The sequence below is a fragment of the Rhinichthys klamathensis genome, unplaced genomic scaffold, assembly GCF_029890125.1.
Source record: "Rhinichthys klamathensis goyatoka isolate OS25496 unplaced genomic scaffold, OSU_Roscu_1.1 h1tg000011l_1, whole genome shotgun sequence".
NCBI lineage: Eukaryota > Metazoa > Chordata > Actinopteri > Cypriniformes > Leuciscidae > Rhinichthys > Rhinichthys klamathensis.
The window spans coordinates 88,687-112,554 of NW_026606564.1; the positions used below are offsets into that span (position 1 = coordinate 88,687).

Consider the following 23,868-nt stretch of genomic DNA (forward strand, 5'->3'; position numbering starts at 1 on the left):
CAAGCATGTCAGAGGTTTTGGGTTCTAATCCGCAGTAAGAAGTATATATATTTTTTTCCTCATCAAAACCGATTGTTTATTAGTGGTTGTATATCAAGCACTGACATGTTTGTGTGCATTGTGTTTTGTGATTTCACCGTAACAAAAAGAGTCTCTCCGCAACGGATTGAAGCGCGTGTCCGAGAGAAGTGTTGTGCGCAAGCCACAACAGAACACAGGCAAAGAACGTAACGTTATATTGTTCTTCTATACTCTTTGATGCAGGGCTCTCAAGTGTCACGCATTGAGCGTGACAGTCACTCATTTCGGTCTTTTGTCACGCACACATTGTATTTCTCACGCTGAAAAACTATTTATAATATATTGAATATGCCGCAGCGCCCCAAATGTCTCTGGCCGCGCCGCTATCACTGTGGAACCGACAGGAATCAAGCGCGTCTCCCCTGCAGTTCTTACTAGTCGACCCTGCCACTTATCAGCCAATCAAAAAAAAGAAAGGGTCTACACATTAGCCAATTAGAAAATAGCACTATTGTATCTGGGTAAGATTCAAGATAAGTCATGATCTCCTGTTTTAATGTTACAAAAAATTCACAACTTGTTTGACACAAACAATGACAACTTGATTGCTGTTAGACAAACGTTTCCCAGATAATTAGCATTAGTTTTTCATGAGTGTCTGTAACTTAGACAACAGTTTTACAGCCTGTTCACTGACAACACCTGCTCAGAACAAGTAGTCTAGGCCTAGTCATATTTTCGTTATCACACGATGACTGTCATATTGTCACATTATAAACATCTCTCTTTCTCCAAATAGGCTTAATAATTTTATAAGCACTAAATAAATTAAAGTGTATTGCATACGGTAGTCGATGTTATAGGTCACTTTTAAAATCATGTCATATTTTATAATTATATCCGGGCCATGGATGCATTAATCATTGCATCTGTCTTTCAAAGATCTCAGGTAAAAAGCAATTAAGCATCCTCTCATTTGCCCTGAGAGGAAAGCCCCCTAAAAAGGCCAGGCTAGAGGATGCTGGCCCAGAGAAGGTGGTGAAAAGGGCCCATTAGAGGAGGAGACGGTGCAGGTAGAAGAGGAAGAGAATAAATACTTTGTATTTGGTTGAATTGTCAGTGCCATGTATCAAATCTATTCTTTTGCAAGTGTGAGCAATTATTAATAACAACAACAAAAACACTAATAATAATATTACTAATGAAACACCACCATTCCTGCGACCCGTCCTATACGCCACGAGATGTTTAAAAAATGGTGGGGACAATCGACATGTCCTACCCGCAAATTACACCTATGTGTTCCAGAAAACAAAACAAAATAAAAAACATTTATATTAGTCATGGGTCGTATATGGCATTAAAACATTTTAAAATGGCATTAAAAAGGCATTCAATTTAATTTGAAGATATCTGTAGAAACTAGGGATGTGCACGAATATTCGAATTTTCGATCTGTAATTATTGTTCGAAAAATAAAATACTATTCGAATTTTACTACGTTGCTTTGCTGGCCGTAAATGCAGTGAATCCATGATAAATCCCAAGCACTAACTCGCAGTTATAATTAAATGCACTGGGTGGCGCTGTGGAGTGTGTTAACAAGTTGTGTGTATTTGATCACATAATGTTGTCGTCTGCCTCGCGAAGTTTGGAATTACTTGAAAATGATCTTACTAAATGGAATTACTTTTGAACAAATTAATTAATTAATCTGAGTTATAATATCATCAACACAATGAGAAATCACATGAAATCCAAACAGTCGAATGAGGAAAGATAGCTGTCCATCACTGCATTCACGACTGCACGTAAGCGCAGCTGGACCCCGCGTGATCCGAAATGATAACTTATCTTATAGCTAAATGATTTTGAGACATATACTTCCTTTGTTTCGTTGAGGGAGACAGGTTTAAGAACAGAAAACGCAAAGTGCTGTTAGAAACTTAGAACACCGTTATCTTTGTGTCTCTGAAGCGTCTGTCAGCAAAGCGCCTTTTCTCACTCGAGCATAAATTGCTGGCCGCGCCCCTGCATGTGGATATTGTTTTTCTCAATAAAAACGTGAAACAATATAAACACGATAATCATATGCTGACTCGAGTGTGGGTGTACGTTCTGTACGATATCTGGCGCAATCTGCTTTATTAGGCGTTTTTTCCCCCGTTCTTGCTGCTTAAGCATGCTTTTATTAATGCTTTTGTTTTTTATATTTTTTGTTTACACATAGGCCTACTGTTTAATGTTTTCAACTAAAAGAAAACTTTAACATATATTGTAAGCTTGTTGTGTATATTGCCTAATTGTAAGCTTGTTCAGAAATGGTGACAAAAACGTGAAAAAATATTTAACTTAAAAAATAACGTCTTTTTCGTTAAACGTCATTTAAATAAACGAATATTCGATTTTTATGAGCCCGAATATTCGAATGCAATATTTTTGAAAAATGCCCATCCCTAGTAGAAACTCTGATGCAACAGGCTAATTAAAATTTAAGTTGTTGTAGAGAAAGATTGATCAAATGGTTGAACAGGGTAGAATATGCACCTGAGGGGCCAGTTGCATAAGCCTAGCCATTGTTAAGACGGTGTCTTAAAATCTAGTAGGACCCATGAACAGTTTGTCAAGGGGTAATCAGACTTGATTTTCAGTATCAGATTAGGTCAATCTACGTTTTCATGTAACTGATTTTAAAAAGAGATAAACCGCTAAGACTAGTCTTCAAAGTTAAACATACTTTTTTCTTCTTTAAACGGTTTATGTAACCAGCCCAGGTAGTATCCAGCTTATCAAGTCCTTCAGGCTGATTTGAAAACCTAAAACTAAACTCTGTATGATTGTGGCCCTCCATTTCAGGAGCTGAATTTGACACCCCTCGTCTAAATGCTTCAACCAAATTGTCTTCAGGATATTCAGTACAAGATAGAAAGCCCAAATTACCCCCTTTGACTTTAAAGAATAAACTTTATAAGCAGAGTCTTCTGCACTATGACAAGAAGAGATACATAAAGTGTGCATCTTTTGGGTCAAACTGATGAAAACTGATTCTCAGGTTTTTTGTTACTGATTGGCCTTTAGACTAATTTAAATGAACCTGACTCACCATTGCATTCATGTGCATTTTCTTTCTCTCTCTTTGTGTGTGTAGGAAGGAGCATCTGCTAGAAAGGCCCAAACACCAGCCATGCAGCCTGTTCCCAGACCAGGTATGGAAGAACTCCTTTAAGATTTAAGGAATAGTTTGCATAATTTGATAGCTATAATATTGCATATGTAGCATATTATCCGAGGCGGTTATTTTAACTTGTCTGTTACTTTTTAAAACCCAAACCCAACCTGCCCTAAAGCCATCCTAGGTGTATATGACTTTCTTCTTTCAACCGAACACAATTGGAGTTCTATTAAATAATATACTGGCTCTTCCCAGCTATGTAATGCCATTGAAGAGTCCCTGAGCTTTTGAAGATCCAAAAACCGCCATCTATCATAAAAATAATCCATATGACTCCAGTGAGTGGTTTAATAAATGCATTGTGAAGGGAAGTTATGGGTTTTTGTTAGAAAAATATCTATATTTAAATCTTTATAAACCATTATCACTGGCTTCCGGCAATAGAGTTTTCATTTTTGGGTGAACTATTCCTTTAAAACAACACAACATCCATCTAATCACCCAACTAAAGTACCAATTCGCTGAAAGATGCCAGAGATGATTTACTCATAATGTGATATGTGAGGAGTGTTCTGTTGCACAAGGATAAAGATTAAAGGATCGATTAGATTTTTTGAACTTGAGATGGCAACACACGGCACAAAATTTCACAATTTTCACACACATCATTTTAGATGCACAATCGAAATGTTGAGCCTGTTACGTTTATCTCATGTTACAAATGTGCGTAGTTGTAGCATGTGCATAAATGATTTCACATTTTCTGGCTAGAATAACAAAATGTCCATGTGTTTTTTTTCCCTTTACTTTAGTCTCTCAAGCAAGACCCCCTCCCAACCAAAAGAAAGGTACGTATGTCTTTAACAATGTGGATGAGGAAAGGAAATATGCTATTTTGAACAAAGCATGTTTTTATTATTTAGTCTATCAAATTATGGGGTTTTACACCTTTGTTGTCACAAAAAAATTGTTATAGTTAATATACTTATTTCTAACTTTGCTCTAAAATATTTAATTTATTTCTCATGATCTTTGCAGAGAGCTAGTTTGTTTTACAAATAATTCAGTTGGTGGGTTTGGTTGTTTTTTCCAGGTTCTAGAACTCCCATTATCATCATCCCAGCTGCTACAACATCTTTAATCACAATGCTCAACGCCAAGGATCTCTTGCAGGACCTCAAGTAAGTGCTCATTAGATGCTTGATTCATAGAAAAGTTAAGTTAATCTACATTAAAAAGCTAAATTAAGGCTGTTAAATTAAAGGGTAGGGTTGGCAATTTTCAGAGCGGCTAACGGTAGCAAGCTAGCTTTGAAAGCATGAGATCCCACCCTCCCTTCAGAGTGTCTCCAAAGTCACGCCTCCTTCAAAACATGAACCGTAGATTTTGCAAAACTTTGTTAAATTACCACGCCTCAAAGCACATAACATTACAATAATAGTTAACATGGACAGCTTACAGAGCTCGCTCTTGTACCACATGTCTGCTGCAGATTAATTTCAGCATTGATCATGTTGATATAAAAAATGCATAAATCTGAGTCTGAGGACATGAACTGCTACGGGTAGAATGTCACGGGTTTCCATCTTCTAATTACGGTAACCTTTTTCCCTTTTTTCTTCTTTATTTACGGTTATAAGCATTCAAATTCAGCGGAGAATTCTCTGTTATAAACCATAGACATCAGATATATATCAATATAAGCCAAACTTCAAAGAACTAGCAGCGAAGAAAACCGGTGTTGTCGCCTTGCGTCGGCTGCGTCTGCACCAAAAAGCTGCTCTTGAACACATGGCACAGACTATAGCCGACTGCAAACTGCGTGTAACGAATTAACTCTATATCAGCAGGTATCAATAGTCTATATTAGTCATTCAAAAGGAGAAACCAAACAAAGATACATGAGATATATGAATGGTTAAAGTCGAGTTGTCAAAATGTACTGACTTTGGTACCAAGTCGGTACTAAAAATTGATGATATCAGCATTTCCCTCTAGCATTTTGAGTGCTGTTGAATGGGTTCTTAAACCCTTTTGATTGGTCATTGTTGACGTGCTCAACATATATGTCTGTGATTGGCTACAGTGATCAACAATGACATATTTCTTCATTTTAAGCGGATCATGTTATGAAAATATTCATGTTTTGGAATGCTTGGGTAAGATAACATAACATTAGCTAGATCAGCCTTCCGTCTGTGCCGTCTTGACTGACTTGCTCTTTCATCACTTTCATTTTAATTCTCATGAACTAAGAACTCGTTTGCTAATCTGAACATCCAATCAGAGTTCCTACTCTCACCGACGGCCCCGACGCCGATTCTGAATCGGGCAAACTGCCGTCGACGTGAGGAACACACCGCAAAACCTAGTCCGACTGACACTCGCCGACCGTCGGCTTGGTGTGTCCCGGCGTTAACCGGAACCATTCTATTGTGACAGTTGAATGTTTTTACATTAACGTAATTAGGGGCCAAGCACCGAAGGTGAGGAGACACCTATTGTATCCGTTCCCATTCTTCTTATTATTATTCTTGGAGTCTATGGCATCCCATAGACCCGCTTGTTTGTAAGTGTTAAGTTAATTTTACCTGAATCTTAACTTAAGCTCAGTGCTTTACCAATAAATAAACATGCGATATTATTAGGTACTGCACTTAAAAATGCAAGACAATAGTTATTTTAGGATTAAATTAGTTTTATGATTTAAAATTCCTCCGACCATCTGTAGAACTAAATGGCACTGGTGCTACTGCTCTCTAATGTTGAGCCCTGATGCAATTGTGTTCTAGACCAGTGGTTCTCAATGTGGGGTCCGCGGACCCCTGGTGGTCCGTGAACTATAGCCAGGGGGTCCGCGAAATAATTTATAACAGCCTACCGCTTTTTCCCGACTATAAGTCATGTTTTCTTTAGCATCTGAAAACTTGCTATTTATTCCAACGTGACTTATATAATGCATTTAATGTCAAATAATAAAAAAGTAGGCTCTTAAAGGTTTCTATAGATAGATAATCTATCTATATTTCTTATGTCTGTGCGTCAAGTATTCGCTGTGTTTTGGTCGATTTTTGGGCACGTGCGCCAGAAAGGAGACAGAGACGGCAGAACGCGCATCCTGTTGTGTTCTTTATTTTTAAAAGGCATGACATTTTGTAGTCATTTTTAATGTATACACAAATAAAAAATAGACACTTTGCCGTTTTGAATGATGTACTCTTATCTGTATGACCATAAATAAGAGTATTCCTTTGTTTCCACTGCTGAGGAAAAATCCAAGTGTTCGCGCCGGCGTCTCGTGTGCGCGCACAATATGTCAGTTCTAGCACTGCTAATTTGACATCAAAACCTGTTCATTGTCAAAATAAAATACTCACCGAACTTATAAAAAGTTCTGCTTAATTTAATTTGTCTGTTGTACACTATGAAGGCAGTGACGGTCAATCATATACTGTCGACTTGCTATTGTTCCAATCTCATTTCTCCAAATGTGAAGATGCTGATACGTGTAGGCCTATATTGGGACTGAAGCATGAAGCTTTCTTTACATAAATAGTTAAGCATCCAAATGTTAGGCTACATCGCAAATATGGAAACTTTGGACCGAATGAGAGATGCACGAGCCCAACGTCTGCAGTTTCAGTTTCGATTCAACTTAATTCGTTTAGAATTGATGTTTTAAATAAATGTTGTCTGTATACTACTATTATTATTATTTGTATTATTATCTATTAATAGTATAATTTTTCATTCTCGTTTTGTTCTGAATACCATTAATTTAAGGATTTGCTGTGGAGTGAGGAGAAGTATGCCTACTACGCCTCAAGAGCGCAACAAAGTATTACACACTCAGGTGCAACTTATTTTCTGGAAAATACAGTAAATTATAAATTTGTGCATAGGGACAGGGTCGTATACCCACAATTGAGGTCCGGGCCTCTGTAATTTTTCTATGTGTATAATGAAAGTTGTGAAATAATTGCCTAATATTAACTCTAATTTGGTGCTGCAAGGATATTAAACATCGCGATGATAACTGACCTTCTCATCTGAGCTGCTTCAGCAGACTAACAGCGCTCGTCAATGTCAAAATGTTTGAGTCGGAGAATAAATCAAAGTAGGCGGGTTTATGTTCACAGAAGCTGCAAGCCGAGCGCGAATTTCCGCATGACGCTTCAGTTATTCGGTCATAAAGTGCGAGATAAGATGTAAATCGCTAAACTAAACAGCTGTTTTAGATAGAAGTTTTAAACGAACGACAGAAACAATCAGTTTGCAAAGTATCAACCGGGAAAGGAAATATAGGGGATAGCGGGGCACAACGTAAATCCCAGTTGTGCAAGTGGGTCATGTTGTCACACTGCGTTACAATGAATATGTTTTGAACTATGTTGTACGTTGTCAAACTCAAAAATTTGTTTATTTTTAATTATTTTAAAATGCCATTATTTTATATGAAAAAGTTCATTGTATTTTATTGAGAAAATATTTTTGTTTGTCTTGTATATTTGTTTGATTAGATCAGATAACATTTTAATCTGTCATATGGTCATGTTACAATGTGCCCCACCTATGGGACATGTTGTCACATTGCACTTCCATTCTTTCTGGGTATATCAAGAATAAAAGTACAATTTTTGGCCTTAAAAACACCTTAAAATGCACGTGTAGATCAAGAAAATCTAAAATTCCTCGGGGGGGCATGCCCCCGGACCCCCCTAGCAAGATCACTTTTGGGACCTCAGTATGCTATTTAGAAAACCCTGCATATGACCCTGGGTGGAGACTATTTGTGTCAAAATATTTAATTAACCGCTCCCACATTAACTTTAGGCTCAGTCACTGTTATAAATATGAGGGGGTCCTTGGAAATGTTTTTCCCCTGTAAGGGGTCCCTGGCTCCAAAATGTTTGAGAACCCCTGTTCTAGACAATGTCCACACTGTTCGTTCAATTGACATTTGTTCAGATACTCAAGTTGCAAATGTAAATTGGTCAAATGTATTTTATATCACTGTTGGAATTGTTTTACTTGACAGATTTCTCACATCAGAGGATAAGAAGAAGCTGGGCATCCAGAGGGACAACGAGGTTCTTCTGCAGAGACGTAAAGATCAGGTTCAGCCAGGCGGTGCCACGCTCAGCGTCACTGTACCCTACAGAGTGATCGACCAACCGCTCAAACTGGCCCCACAGGACTGGTGAGCCTGTCTTTCACAATATCTAGAAGCAGAGCCTATAATTTTAGGAGCTCCATGCGTTACAACAATTAACCTGGGTTAATTTTGGGGCATTTTTTATTAATAGAGCTGTCCTACCAGTGTTGGGTGTAACTAATTACTAAGTAATTGTTTCTCACGGCAGTTCATATACATTTTATGAGGTGGCTAAATCGTACGACCTCTTATCTGACACGCTCAGTTCAGTTCATGGAGTCTCTCCTATAGGGCTGCACGATTAATCGAATTTTAATCACGATCACGATTTTGGCTTCCCACGATCAAATTCGCGTGATCGAGCGATATTTTAAATGCGTCATTCAGTTCACAGAAAGCTTTTTTTTTGCCAATCTAGCGCACCGTAAACCAGTGTCTGATCACGTGCCTCCATGAGCCCAGGTGCGCGAGAGAGACCTACGGTCTGCGTGCGAGCGACAGTGCACGAGAGAGACCGCGAGTGTGTCTGCGTGCGAGCAACAGCGCGCGCCTACCGATTGTGTCGCGCGCGAGAGAGACTGAGTGACAGTGCGCGTGAGAGACCGAGTGTGAGCATTAGTAAATTGCATTAGTAAATTGGTACATACTACATATATATATTTACTATTTATACCATGGTCTGGGTGAATACTCGATTCTGATTGGCTGCAGGGTGTCCGTTAAAAAGTGATAGAGGACACCTAAAGTAGTTCTGGTGAAACTGCCTGTTTACCATTCGAAATTAATAAATAAATGCGCTGCCTACAACAGCTGTGTGAGTAACCATAGCAACAGGCAGTCAACGTTAGTTAGATATTACATAGCCTACTACAATGAGCGACTTCGTTCGTTATTTCATCTTCAGTCTCTCACGGACTGACGGAGCCCAGTAAGCCCGCAGACTGCTCTCGCATCGATGGCCTGTCACCGACTTTATTTGACGGCTCTCCAGTCCAGCATCGGAGAGTCGACCTACAGCGGTGCTTCGGAGGCTGTGGTTAGTGTAGACTAGTGTAACACAAAGTGTTTTATGTGCAATAAAAAAATAACTATGCCTACCTTTGTGTTTCATGAAAAAAAAAATGCATTTTTGAACCTGAAGGGTTCTACAAGCTGAGCGGACTATAAATATCTCAAGTTGCTAAATAAATCGTCAGGCAAGTTATTATTTGAAAAAACTAGATTTAGCCTAATTAAAATATAAACTAATGTTTTAAAAATGTTTTATTTGGCAAGTGACCATGGTATAAGCGGGTTAATGCCCTTCGAGGTGACCGTTGTCAGGTTTTAATGGACTTCGGCGGAGGCAACCGTCCTCCGCTGCGCGTCGGCCGGTTTACACCTCGCCGTCGTCCATTAAAACCTGACAACGGACACCTCGTCGGGCATTAACCCTTACATAAGAGGCATGGAAGTTCGATTAATGGACTCCAATAATCAGTCCTACAAACGTCTTGTTTTGACCTATTGTTTAACAAATAGAAATAATTTGAGCACATAAACTTTCACATGGAGAATTAAATAGATTAAATTTATGCAGTAAGACTTCACAACTAATCACTGACACTGTAGGCCTACCACAACATTTTACATTTATTAAGCGTCAAATAACAATGACTCTGAATTTCATCCATTAATCGAACTTCCATAGTGCAGTTCTGCCTTGAAATGTTCTCATTTGGTTACATTCTGTTATGGAATATTTGTTTTTTTATTGATTGTATATTTTGCGTGTTTTATTCACATCCATTATGCAGGTACAATGCAAGTTTATATTTTGCTTCCTAAAATAGATTTACACAATGTAAAATGTAAAATAGTGCCCTGTTGAAGTTTTGCTACATTTTCTTTATGGTTTTCTTTATTCTTTAAGGAGATGCACTGAATTTTGGTGAATAAGAGGACCTATTTTATTTAGATACACATACATTAGCAGAAATGTAGCACAATATGGATGTGAAAGCAGTTATAATTAGCCTATGTGGCAATAAAATTTGTTTTGGTTAAAATCAACAAATAATCGTGATAATTAATCGTGATCGCAATATTGATCAAAATAATCGTGATTATCATTTTGGCCCAAATCGTGCAGCCCTACTCTCCTAACGGCCTGATGATCTGAATCAGGTGTGTTAATAAGGGAGATGAACAAAATGTGCAGAGCAGTCCCGAGGACTAGGGTTTAGAACCAAAAACTAGAACAATTTTATTGTTTTATTGGCCCCTCCCGAAGCCATAAACTCTCTCAGCTTGAATGTTTAAACTGGTAAGACTTAAAAAGAAGTGAAAATGATCAACTTTAGTTATTATGCAATCCTGCCCCGATTGTGCAAGTGACAATTCCGTCATGTCCCGACTCCTAAACGCGAGAATGTAGTTTCAACGCTTGCCTTGTCCAACCCATTTTTTGAGAGACAGAGAGAGAGAAGACGCAGCACCGCTGAACACTCAACGCGGTTTGTGAAATTGCGTCTTGGAGAAAGGTTTAAAATGATTGATTTGATTTTATATTCTGTGTGGATTCATTTAGGCTACCTATGCAATCTACATGCTAAAGTGAATCAATGTTTGTGGGGGAATTTCCCGCCTTTTAAGTGGTAGACCTGCGGGAATTATTAAAATACTTAGTATTATCTTAGTATACTTAATATAACAGATAATACTTCAAGTATTGAAGTTACTAAGTATTTAAGATAATACTATTTATTTTAATAGTTAAAGTACAATAAATGTTCAAATTTAGATTTTTTTTTTTTAAGAATTGTTGAAAGGTGTCTTTTTAATAAATGCAACACGTTCCCAAAGTCATGTGAAATAATCGTGTTACATAATCGTGAGTTCAATACTGACGTAAATAATCGGGATTAAGATTTTTTTTTTTTTTTTCATAATCAAGCCGCCCTAGTAAGTTGTACCGTTTCTTTCAAAATACCTTCTGATTTTCACGGCACTGTAAATGGCTTCAAACTGCTTGAATTTCATGATAAAATTGATTAATATCAAAATTCCTATTCATATAAAAAGTATCAAAATATAGATTTATTGGATGGGAGGCACGCTACAAATTTTGTTCATGCATCAACTGAAAGAGTGATCTTGGGATTTAAGAATTGATTTGAGACTGTTGTTGTTGTTTGTTCACAGGGATCGTGTAGTGGCCGTCTTCGTCCAGGGTCCTGCCTGGCAGTTTAAGGGCTGGCCATGGCTGCTGCCTGATGGATCTCCTGTGGATATATTTGCCAAAAGTGAGATTGGTCTGGGGAAACACAACACATTTTTTACAATGAGGGTTACTTGAATTTCACACACATGGACGCAAGGAGTGGAAAGTCTGAAGACAAACATAGGTCCTTGAAAGTGCTTGAATTAAACAAGAACTCAATTTGGTTAGAGTAGCACGGTAAACTGATATTTCCTACTGTCATACTACAGCAAAATATATAAATAACTGGCTTAAAACCATTTTTGGGGGGGGGGGGGTGAAAGTACTGAATATAATTTTGTAGATATAATTTATCTCTCTTTCTCTCTACTATCCCTCTATCCTCATTGGTTTTTAAAAAGCTCATATGACCCTTAAATTTATTTTTAGTAGACGGTGTATGACTTAATGTTACTGCAGTAATGATAGACACAGGTACAGTAGCTCTTTGACACTGTCCAGATTAACAGTAACAAATCAACCTTTTGTCTATTGTGCTTGATATAAAATAAAAGGTGCTTTAGAAAGTCCTTGAAACTGGTGTTTATGACAGAGCAAACCCTGTACAATACACCACATTGGTTATCTACCTAGAAAGAGTGTTTTATGTCATGCTATTGTTTTAGTCCGAGCCTTTCACCTGAAGTACGATGAGGCACGGACGGACCCGAACGTACAGAAGTGGGACGTGACCGTGCTGGAGCTGAGCCACCACAAGCGACACTTGGACCGGCCTGTCTTCCTCCGCTTTTGGGAAACACTGGACAGGTCAGGATTGCAATTCTGTGTTCATCAATTGATGTTCTTTCACCTACATATAGCATAGCACACACTGGAGAGGAATGGCTTCTGACAGTGTACTGTTGTCACGCATACACTACCAACATGTATCAATATTTTTGTTACATCTTGAACTGTTTGAAGCCTTCAACATTGAGTGGAACAACTCATTCTTCTTTCTGTAAAAGCCTTCTTCAAGTTTACCCACACAGCTTAAACATTTAAAGAAAACAGAGTAAGGCTATTCCATGCTCAGCTAATTATTTAATTAATTATCAGCTAATTATCAGCTTCAGTATTTTTGCCAATTTCCCGACCAGAGTTTTGTGATTTTAAAATGGTCAAGACTAGGGATGGGCATTCGATTAAATTTTCTTAGTCGATCGTCGGGAGAATTAACGATCGACTATCGATTAATCATTAATATTTTTTATATATTAAAATTAATTATTTATTTAACTTTTTATAAATTAAAAATGCAATGAAAATACAAAAATACAGCGTGTTTTTCCTCGATGAGATCTTTATTACAAGATAATCAACTTGAGGCAGTTAAACTGGACATTCGGCTAAACTTGAAATATGCGCTGCGGTGCTCTAAAACCTGCAGCAACAAAACCTGCAGCTGCGAGTTGGCGTCCTCAAACAGAGACCCGATCGTTTGTTCCAAAATAATAATAAAAAAAATCATGTTAAACAATAACTTAACCAAAAACATAATAATACTCAATGTAACTCAAAACTATCCAAGGTACGAAGTCGAGAAAGAGTGTGAGAGAGATTAGCCTACCTAGCAACAAATTAGGCTACTTAACAAAGCCTCAAAAAAAATATCTATTAACTCACATAAAACTTCTGCACCAGTCTACTGATTTTTGTTGAGAAAGATAAGCATGTTGATGACATGGACTGGGCCTGGGGTCAGACGCGACCGCAACATGGTGACCGTCAAGCCTCGTTTATACTTTTGCCTGGCTCTGCAGCGTGAGTCTCCGCAAACGGACGAGGCGTTTATACTCCACGCGCTCGCCTGTAAAACGCCGAATACCGCGATGACGTCATTTTTGCCTCGCGCACCTTTGCTCGTGCTTGTGCGGACGCGTCGAGGTCGAGTGTAAACAAACTCTTCAGTCCAGCCGCCGAAAACACCCGCTCTGAGGGGACTGACGTTGCCGGGATGCACAGGTACCTCTGCGCTAACTTGACCAGCCCGGGAAACAACTTATTCCGTTCACTTTCCACCCGTCTGCAGTGGTGCAATCCAGCGGTTCATTGCTTCAAGGCTCACATTACGCAACGCAACCATATTACATTTACATTTAGTCATTTAGTCATTTAGCAGACGCTTTTATCCAAAGCGACTTACAACTGAGGACTAAACCAAGCGAGTCATCGTGAAGAGGCAAAAGCAACGCAAGAAGTGCACAAAATACAAAGTTCAGACATAGCTCGGAGTAGCATAAGCTAGGCAAGCGAGGATTTAGAGGAAAGGATTTTTTTTTTTTTTTTTTTTTTTTTTTTTAGTTTTATCGATAACAAATTAACATGATCGACGAAATTCTTAATGATCAATTATCGATCGTCGATTAATAATGCCCATCCCTAGTCAAGACCATTAAAAGCACCCACGAGCAGACAAAAATGGTAAAATATTTAGTGGTCTTTTAATGGTCTTGACCATATTAATCACAAAACTCTGGCTGGGAAATTGGCAAAAAATGCAAAAAATACTGAAGATAAATTAGCTGAGCATGGAATAGCCTTCCCCTTTGTTTTCTTTCAATGTTTAAGATGTGTGGGTAAACTTGCAGAAGGTCTTTCAGTCTTTCATAGACTTATTCACGTTTAAACACACTAATTTAAACAACATATTATTCAATCCATTACTTCTATATTAATTTATATATTAATTTGCTCAAGCAAGTGGCAAAAAACAGTTACTTTTCTTATGTTAAAATCACAAACATTAAATTAAAACAGTAACGCTTTACAATAAGGTTAATTAGTTAACATGAACTAAGAATGAACAATACTTCTACAGCATTTATTCATATTAGTGTCAACATTTACTAATACATTATTAAAATCAAAGGTTGTATTTGTTAACATTAGTTAACCCACTGTGAACTGACATGAACAAACAATGAACAACTGTATTTTTATTAACTAACATTAACTAAGATTAACTAACAATGAGCAATACATTTGTTACAGTATTTATTAGTGCATTACAATAAGGTTCATTCAAACTATTACTAGAGATGCACCGATTACAATTTTCTAGGCCGATTCCGATTTCCTTTTTTTTAAACCACTTTACAGCACACACAAAAATTTATTTTCTATCTTCTCTTTAATACATTTTGCATAGAAATTTTTTTTAACAGAGAATCGCTGTTATAATCGCTGTTAAATAAAATAGGACTATATAAATTACTCCTGGTGTGGGAAATCCACACACATCTAAAGTGCAGTGTTATGGAAGAACCATTTCCTTTTCACATCCAATATCCAACTAAAAAAAATTGATATATTTAGCAAACTAAACTTTTGTATGAAAACAGGTAATGGCAATAAAATAATATATAAATAACAAATAAAAATAAAATAAATATAGCCTACCCTTGCAGTATATATTTCTCAACACACACACACACACACACACACACACACACCTATTGCAATCACTTGTACATCAATGGCAAGTTATATTTCTCAAACAGTTTTTCTCTCTGACACATGTCCAGCCAGGCTAAACAGGACAAGTGGAGCATGTGCAGGGAAACGATTGGGAATAAAAACAAGTTATTTTCTATAAATATTTTTTGGTCTTAATTTTCTTTTCTGACATAGCCTGGCTACTTCAGTTCTTGTTAAAACACACCAGACGTGCAAATTCTGTGCATTTTGGGCACTTTTGGGGTGAAATCATATTTATTTTGTCCATCAAAAGTGTGCTTTCACTTAAATTGATCGCGAGCAGAATAGACTCGGCGCTGAAACCCGCGCTTCACTGTTGCTCACGCGACGCTCCTGCTTGACGCTCACGCGCTGCTCCGGCTCCCGGTGTGAATGCACTCATTGATTAACATGCACGCCGAAGAAAAACAAAAAACCCGCTGCTCACGCTTGCGGTGTGAAACGGTCGTAATTCACGAGGTTTCCTAGATGTGTGTTCCGTGTGGACGTGTAATGCTGATGTTGCGTGATGTTAATCATGCGGCGCCCGAGTGCATTTGACCGGCATAAAATCGGCATGTCAGACTGACCGGCCGGTCACCGATCATGGCCGATCACGTGAAAATCGGCCGATTCCGGTCACCAGCCGATCAATCGGTGCATCTCTAAGTATTACGATTAAAACTTATAATTGACAAATAAAAGCTGACTCATGATTTTTTCTTTAGCATTTAAATCTTTATATAAAAAGGCCCGCAGGTCGTACAGAACTTCAGCAACGAGTGTCATCCATTGTGCATCCCGCTTGTTCCGTGTAGTTCTCGGACCAGCAGCCTGTCACGTGATTATCTCTTTCTGTGGAGACGCAAGGCCCTTGCACACACACAGGCTAATATAAAAAACTGTACAGTGTATTTATCAATAAAAACAAACAAACATTAAACCGCATCAGTTATTTTTGCTACTCATGGTAAGTATTTAGCTGTTCTTTGCTTTACCCTGGGCTAAAAGTAAAAAGATGACTGTAAAAAATAGAAGTATAATTTAATTACCGTAAAACTTCAAATAATGGCCGAGTCCCAAATAGACGCCTGTCTCTTTTACACGCCTGGTGTGGCTGCAGGTTTGGGTAAATAAAGGCCGGTCTCAAATAGAGGCCGGGTCTGTTTTTTAGTTCCGGGTTGTATTTAACCTTCTAAAACCCGTCAGATCGTCCGCTTTTTGGCGGCCGCCAAAGCAAATTTGTGTCCCGCCAAAGCTTTTATTGATCGGCGAGTGATGTAGAATACAGGGTTGCCAGATTGGGCGGTTTCCCGCCCAATTGGGCGGTTTTGCAATCTATTTTGCGGGCAAAAATGGGTTTGGGCGGGTGGATAAAATTTGGGCTGGTTTCGGATCAGTTCGGCGGGTTTTTGTAGCCGAACCACCGGCACTTCAGACCCTTCTTTCTGCGACCCTCTGTTCAGCAGGCAGCAATCTCACTCACTCACTCACTCACAGCTCTGGCTGACGCACGTGCCCCCTAAACTCAAAACAGACACTCCCTCCACTACCTTCAACTCACCGGCACAGCCCTCCCCTCAAACACACTATTTCGCGGGGTTATTTTCCTTATACAATGTAATTGCAATCAGTTTATAAACCCTAGGCTGTAAACTGTAGGCCTACTCCTCGTTTGTCTATGCCGGCTGATTCAACCAGGCCAGCTGTTTAGGTGCAGGATGCACGGGATTCCTTGTGTTTAAACTTTATGAAAAACTTCACATATAAAAAAGAAATATAAAACAAAAACTGTAAAATGTTAGGTTATATAAAAAATAAAACATTAATAAATTATTTTATGATAAACGTATTACTGTCTTAAGTTAACTCATTTATAGTTATAAACGCAAATAATAATTGTCATTATTATTATTATTATTAGGCCTATATTTAAGCTAGAAGATGGTTTTATCCAAAAAAGGAACAAAGCAATTCGCCAAATGTCAGTCATAATACAGGTTAGACAATAATAATACAGGCAGGGCAAAGATTATCACAAATAAACAAGATTTTGACGCATATCCAAGTGTGTGTGGGAGTGTGGAGCGCGCACTGCATGGCACGGAGGCGCGAGCGCGAACACTTGCATTTTCCTGTGGAAACAACTTAAAATACCTGTCATACAGAAAATAATAATACATCATTCGCAACTACTTTTATTTGTGTAAACTCACAATAAGGAGATTCCCCCTTCTATATGAAGCGCTTTGAGTGTCCAGAAAAAGCGCTATATAAATGTGATGAATTATTATTAGTATTATTATAATAACAAGAAGACGTTGTGCTTTTGTAAAATAAAATAAACAATCAGGCGCGCTTTCATGATCTCCGTGAACTGGAGCGCGTCTCAAAAATGAACTGAAACAAAATATAGACTAGCCTACCCAATAAAGCTTGAAATGTCCACTTTTAAAGAACCAATTCGAATCGAAAGCAAATACCGTCTGATTATGTAATCCATATGAATTTCTCTCAAGGTATACATTTTTTTCCATATTAATTTGTGAATATTTTAAATGTTTAATAAAGGGGCAAGAAGTCATATACAAAAATAATAAAATACGTCAAAATTTGCGCAGCATTTAGTGTATACAGTTCAAATTAAATTGGTGTTCAACTTTGCATTTTAAAAATACAACAACCGTTTATTTGAGATTATCCATTACAGGTTTAAAAAGGAAAAACGAATGGACGCAAAAGTACACGGACCAATGGGGAGCCTAATTTTAAAGCTTGTTTGATAATTTCAATGCGTTTAAATGAGAAACAAGCCAAAACCAAATTTGGGCGGTTTTTTGTGCATTCTCGTGGTTTTTGACGAGGTTTTGGGCTGGAAAACCTTGCTAGCATCTGGCAACCCTGGTAGAATAGAATGACTGCTGCGCTTGACAGGGCGCATAACGAGCAGAGAGAGAGAGCGCCCCGGCCGCGCGCGCGCACTCTCACGTCTTCAAACAACACGAGCGCTGTCTTGCTCTCTCTCCCTCGCGCATATTAATCAAAATCAATTGACACGATAGTAAAAGGTCGGAAGACCGCAGTTTCACGTGGAGCATTTGGAGATTTTTAGAGATTAGAGACTCTAGGCCTACACTCAATGAACAACATCTCAACACCAAATTATAAAGGCCGGTCTCATAGACGCTTGTCTCAAATACAAGCCGGTGCAGTTCGACGATTTGGGAAAATAAAAGCCCGGGCTATTATTTGAAGTTTTACGGTAAATGCTTTTATGATGAGATGATGAGACTACATTTTCATGGCAATCTGTGTTAATTTTGACCACGTACTGAAACGTTTGAGTTTTGAAACTTGCAGGATATTTATATTGTACAATAACCTCTTGTTAGGGCCCGAGCACCGATGGTGTGAGGACCCTCTTGGAATTGCTCTGTTTATATGGAAATTTAGATTTCTCAATTCATAACCTCTTTAAAAACGTATTCCTGCGGTACTGAAGCTGAATTTCCAGCATCTTTACTCCAGTCTTCAGTGTCACATGATCCTTCAGAAATCTTTCCAATATGCTGATTTGCTGCTCTAGAAACATTTCTGATTATTATCAATATTAAAACAGTTGTGCTGCTTACTATTTTTGTGAAAACAGTGATACTTTTTTTCCAGGATTTTTTTTTAAATAGAAAGTTTTCATTTAAAGTAGAAATCTTTTGTAACATTATAAATGTCTTTTAGTGTCCTTGCAGAATAAGTCTTAATCTTACTGATCACAAACCTTTGAACGGTACTGTAAATCATTGCGTTACTTTTGAAGTAAAATTGTTGATCACATTTCTGTTTCTCTTGACCTACAGTCCACATCAAATAATTGAGTTTCTGGGGTTTTGGTGCATGTAAACATGTTACATGGTGTTTTTTAATGTTGCATAAAGTTTCTTGTTGTGAGAATGAGAATTGTTTGATTTCAGTTCAACAGTTTGATGAATCTGTTTTAGGTAATCTGGCTAATGTAATGCTTGAGAAATGAAACTTCATATTGTCCAGCTCAAATAATAATTTCAGTAGAATTCTATGGCTAATTATCCATATATTTCCCCTACAGATACATGGTCAAACACAAGGCCCATCTGAGGTTCTGAGCCTGCTGTCAGCTCATCTTCCCTCCCTCCAGAGGCCTGTCAAGATGGACTACTAGACCCCCGTTCCTCTCAGCCCCCCTGAAAGCACTTTGCATTTCCATCTGCTTCACCTTCTGCTGACACCAGTATGATTTGTAGTCTCCTCCTCCACCTGGAGATGAACAGGTCAGGGTGAGCAAGAGGAAATTTGGATGTTTGGGTTGGTCCTTGTCATGTTTTCTCAGTAGATTTGTATTTTTCAATTGTAAAGCAGTTGGTATTCAAGGCAGATTCAAAAGGAGATATTGATGCTTTTTTCCCCCTCTTTTTTTGTAAAAACATGAGCTGGATAATGGAGAACCATTAAAAATGGTGACTCGCCGATATGAATAAAATGACTTCTACGTCTAAAAGCTCTTGTAATAATCGATTCACTTTGTTCCTTTCTTTTTTTGTCCTTTTTCTGCCTTCTGTTCTATGAAGCGTAGAGTAGTGCATTGAAGTTCACTGCACAAATGCAAATGGTAAATTTAAGTCAGACTAGAAGAAGGCCTTGTGGTTTAGGGTGAGATGCCCTTGTTCAAAACCAACAAGACCACAAATAATAATCAAAATATAATTATTAAAAAAATAAATATCCAGGATGCTACGGTTATATAAAATCTGTACTTCAGATTGTTCATGGTCAATATGATCTGTAATTCTGCAGTATATTGGAAAATTTGGGAACGTTTTACCCTGAAACCCAAGTACTGCTTGCGTCTAATTGCTATTTTTGAAATGGAAAATTAAGTTGATTCCATAAGGCAAAGTCGGTTATGTACAAGGGTACACTTTTTGTTTTCCTCTTCTTTTTTTTTTCTTCTTTTTTTTTGGTTGGTTGGTTTTGTATAAATGCATTTAAAAGTAATGTTTGTTTTTAAACATTTCTGTTGAATGTGGATTATTATTAAATAATATTAAAAAGTACAAACAAGTGGTGATGCATGTCTTTCCTCTTTCCTTCATTAGAGCCTGTAATAAGTTTGCAAACGGCAAGGCTTACACTGGATGTGACAAATCCCCAACAGTAAACCTATTTCTGACATATTCTATGCACTTGCGCAGTGCTACTTCTGACAACTGTAGAAATGCAATTGGAACTTTTGCGCTGAAGTGTAAACGGCCTCAAGCTCAACAACGGTTATGCCAGATGTAGATTTGGTGTTACAATATACTTACAAACAATACTTAATACTAGTCATACATTTTTATTTTTGTTTTAGAAGTACAAAAGGTTTTGTTCTCAATGTGAGGTCACAGTTACCGTTGATTATGAAAATTATAAGCAGTAAAGTCAGAACTGGGGTTTAAACTCACAATTGGAAGAAATAAAGTCAGAATTGTGAGAATCTCAATTGCAAGAAAAAAATCTGAATCGTGATATAAAAATGACCTTTTTCATTCCGTGGTGGAAACGAGCTTCCATACCTACATCTCAAACTGCCCCATGGTGATTTGCCATGTGTCACTAAAATTTGTATTATTATTAGGGGTTCAAGCACGAAGTGCTGAAACCCTATTGTTATTGTTAATTTTCCCATGATGCAACATTCAGACATAAAACTGATCGGGCAGAACGAACCGTAAGTCGTAGAGCTTTGAAACTTTGGGGGCTGGTAGTACTCACACCGCCTACAACGTCACCAAGGCCCGCCCCGATTGGCCCATAGGTGGCGCTACAGCGGCCAAAAGTACGAAACGGCTCATAACTCCTCAACCGTTAGGCGTAGGCTCAAGTGTCTTACATCGTTGGAATCCTTGGCTCAAGCCGGACAAGATACCTGCCTCGGATTGGCTCGTCACCCTGGGTACATTTTCGGGTATTTTGGGTTTTTCCAAAAACCTACTTTTGCGAACTAGTCCTAGGTTTTTGGCCCGGCCGGAACCAAACCAGTGCAGCGAGATTCTATGGAGTCTGAATGTCAATAATTATCAAAAAAAAGTGGAAATTTCGGTTCACGGTCCCTAAGGGACGCCAAAAAATTTGGGAACGTTTTACCCTGAAACCCAAGTACTGCTTGCGTCTAATTGCTATTTTTGAAATGGAAAATTAAGTTGATTCCATAAGGCAAAGTCGGTTATGTACAAGGGTACACTTTTTGTTTTCCTCTTCTTTTTTTTTTCTTCTTTTTTTTTGGTTGGTTGGTTTTGTATAAATGCATTTAAAAGTAATGTTTGTTTTTAAACATTTCTGTTGAATGTGGATTATTATTAAATAATATTAAAAAGTACAAACAAGTGGTGATGCATGTCTTTCCTCTTTCCTTCATTAGAGCCTGTAATAAGTTTGCAAACGGCAAGGCTTACACTGGATGTGACAAATCCCCAACAGTAAACCTATTTCTGACATATTCTATGCACTTGCGCAGTGCTACTTCTGACAACTGTAGAAATGCAATTGGAACTTTTGCGCTGAAGTGTAAACGGCCTCAAGCTCAACAACGGTTATGCCAGATGTAGATTTGGTGTTACAATATACTTACAAACAATACTTAATACTAGTCATACATTTTTATTTTTGTTTTAGAAGTACAAAAGGTTTTGTTCTCAATGTCAGGTCACAGTTACCGTTGATTATGAAAATTATAAGCAGTAAAGTCAGAACTGGGGTTTAAACTCACAATTGGAAGAAATAAAGTCAGAATTGTGAGAATCTCAATTGCAAGAAAAAAATCTGAATCGTGATATAAAAATGACCTTTTTCATTCCGTGGTGGAAACGAGCTTCCATACCTACATCTCAAACTGCCCCATGGTGATTTGCCATGTGTCACTAAAATTTGTATTATTATTTTATTTATTATTTCATGCCTTGGTCGAAAGGTCCGCTCACACTTCACTTTTTGTTCCACTGAAATGGATGAATGCGGGAGACGGGACATGGGACATGCAAGCACATTTCTCAGTGTTCCAATGGTTTGATTACTACAGATATGATGGACACTTTACTATCCCATGAGGCCACGGGAGAGGATTTGTGAATGGCAGTGAAGTGACGTAACTGACGCTGGTAGGTCACATGATAATGAGCACATGACAAATGTAGTCATTCACACTATATTAACATTCTTTTTTAGTGGCTGTGAAGTAATTACTTATTCAAAAAAAGTACCTACTCAAGACCATGTGATTTCGGATGCAGCCCCAGAGTTGATATTTAACCCTGATATTTGTTAGAGCTGCATACCCAGAACCCAAATCTTCCCTACTGTCCATGCGTTTTACAGAATCAGCCTCATGTTGCATCCTGCTACTAGTCTTTCATTTAGTCTGTGTGGCTTCAAAATGAAAGACTGATCCGCACAGCCTGTGGCTTCAGCTGTCACACCGAACCTTGATCGGACATACTCATTTAAAAGGCCTGAGCCTAAATGTGTTGTCGTCATGATTGCTGCCTTTTTGAAATAATGAAATTGCAAGAATTTGCATTTTTGGGTGAAATGTTCCTTTAATGAAATGATTGACATGCAGTTTACGTTGGTAGATAATATTTATGGTCTTTATGGGTTGATTACATCGTCATTAGGTTCTGTATTTTAAATGAGAAGTGAGAAAATGCAGATCATGCATTACTGCAGTCAATAGGAGAAGGAAGTGTTAAAAACCAGCAGATGCTTAATTTGACTTCCAGCCAGACATGGAAGATCACTTTCTGTGAGGCACGAACAAATATGATAATGCAAAAACATGAATGAGACATGCATTATTCTGAGCCATGTATAGATTATACATTAAAGGTTTGCAGCTAGTCAGAAATGGCTTTCAGATCTGAACTGATGTTAAAGAACAAGTATAACTGAGATCAGTGTAAATAAACAGCTGTTGTAAAAGTGTGATCTTGATTCAGAGCTGATTCCTCTCTATTATGTGTGTACCGCTCCTCATGCTGTTTTTACGGTTGGCAGCACCGTTGAGCTCTAGTGAGATGGGATCTTTACGGATTATGTACCTGAAAAATAAGAAGAAAAACATAAAACTACAGATTTATGTAAAAGATTCGATTCTGCTCATATTGCAACCTAAAACCAACCTTATAAAATAAAGAAAATAAACTTATTTATACAAGAAATTGTAAAAAAAAGGAGAAAAGAAATTAACTCCAATACAATTCAGACCTTTTTTTTTCATAGAGATCTTGTTTTTATGACAATTAGGCAAAAATTTTCAGAGTAAAAAATTGTCAGACTACTGTAATGCTAAAAGAAATCAAAAATATATATTTTGAATAATGTATGCATAGTATTTACAATGCCTGACCAAAACAAAAGAAATTCAGTCTAATATTTTATTGGACCAGCTTAAGCTTTGATGTATTTGCCATGGCATCAATTCGATAAGCTTGTGCAACAATTAGTTTTCACTGTTATGATAATACTCAGTTTCGTCAGGGCGTTACTTTGTCAATTAGGAACTCTTTGATACCAATCTTTCATTTGAAAGTCACGTCGTTTCTAGTATCTGTAAAACTGCATTCTTCCATCTTAAAAAATCTAAATGTCCAAATCTGATGAAGGATCTGCGCCTGGACACGACAACGCAGTCCTGAAGTGTCTAGTCTCTCCCCTGTGAAGGCCTCCTTCCCTTCTCTTTACATCTGTACAGATAAAACGTTGTCAAAATGATTCCAGTTCACATGGACGCGCAGAAACGACTAAAAAGTC

At 37.8% G+C, this 23,868-nt stretch overlaps 2 protein-coding genes across 2 annotated transcripts in view; one reads left to right on the forward strand and one right to left on the reverse strand.

The window, feature by feature from the left end:
* The window catches only part of cdc73 (cell division cycle 73, Paf1/RNA polymerase II complex component, homolog (S. cerevisiae)), a 59,899-nt gene extending 40,303 nt beyond the window's left edge, over positions 1–19,596 (forward strand). Inside the window, exons 11-17 of the mRNA XM_056262957.1 lie at positions 3,170–3,227; positions 4,006–4,041; positions 4,287–4,374; positions 8,232–8,393; positions 11,532–11,632; positions 12,216–12,357; positions 19,151–19,596. Coding sequence (XP_056118932.1) covers positions 3,170–3,227; positions 4,006–4,041; positions 4,287–4,374; positions 8,232–8,393; positions 11,532–11,632; positions 12,216–12,357; positions 19,151–19,187 — 624 coding nt within the window. The 3' untranslated portion in view covers positions 19,188–19,596. The remainder of the gene's footprint in view (positions 1–3,169; positions 3,228–4,005; positions 4,042–4,286; positions 4,375–8,231; positions 8,394–11,531; positions 11,633–12,215; positions 12,358–19,150) is intronic.
* Positions 19,196–23,868, reverse strand: part of kcnt2 (potassium channel, subfamily T, member 2) — a 61,760-nt gene continuing 57,087 nt past the window's right edge. The window contains exons 27-28 of the mRNA XM_056266592.1: positions 23,083–23,156; positions 19,196–19,338 (exon numbers count right to left, since the gene is read on the reverse strand). Of these exons, the coding sequence (XP_056122567.1) occupies positions 19,196–19,338; positions 23,083–23,156 (217 nt within the window). The remainder of the gene's footprint in view (positions 19,339–23,082; positions 23,157–23,868) is intronic.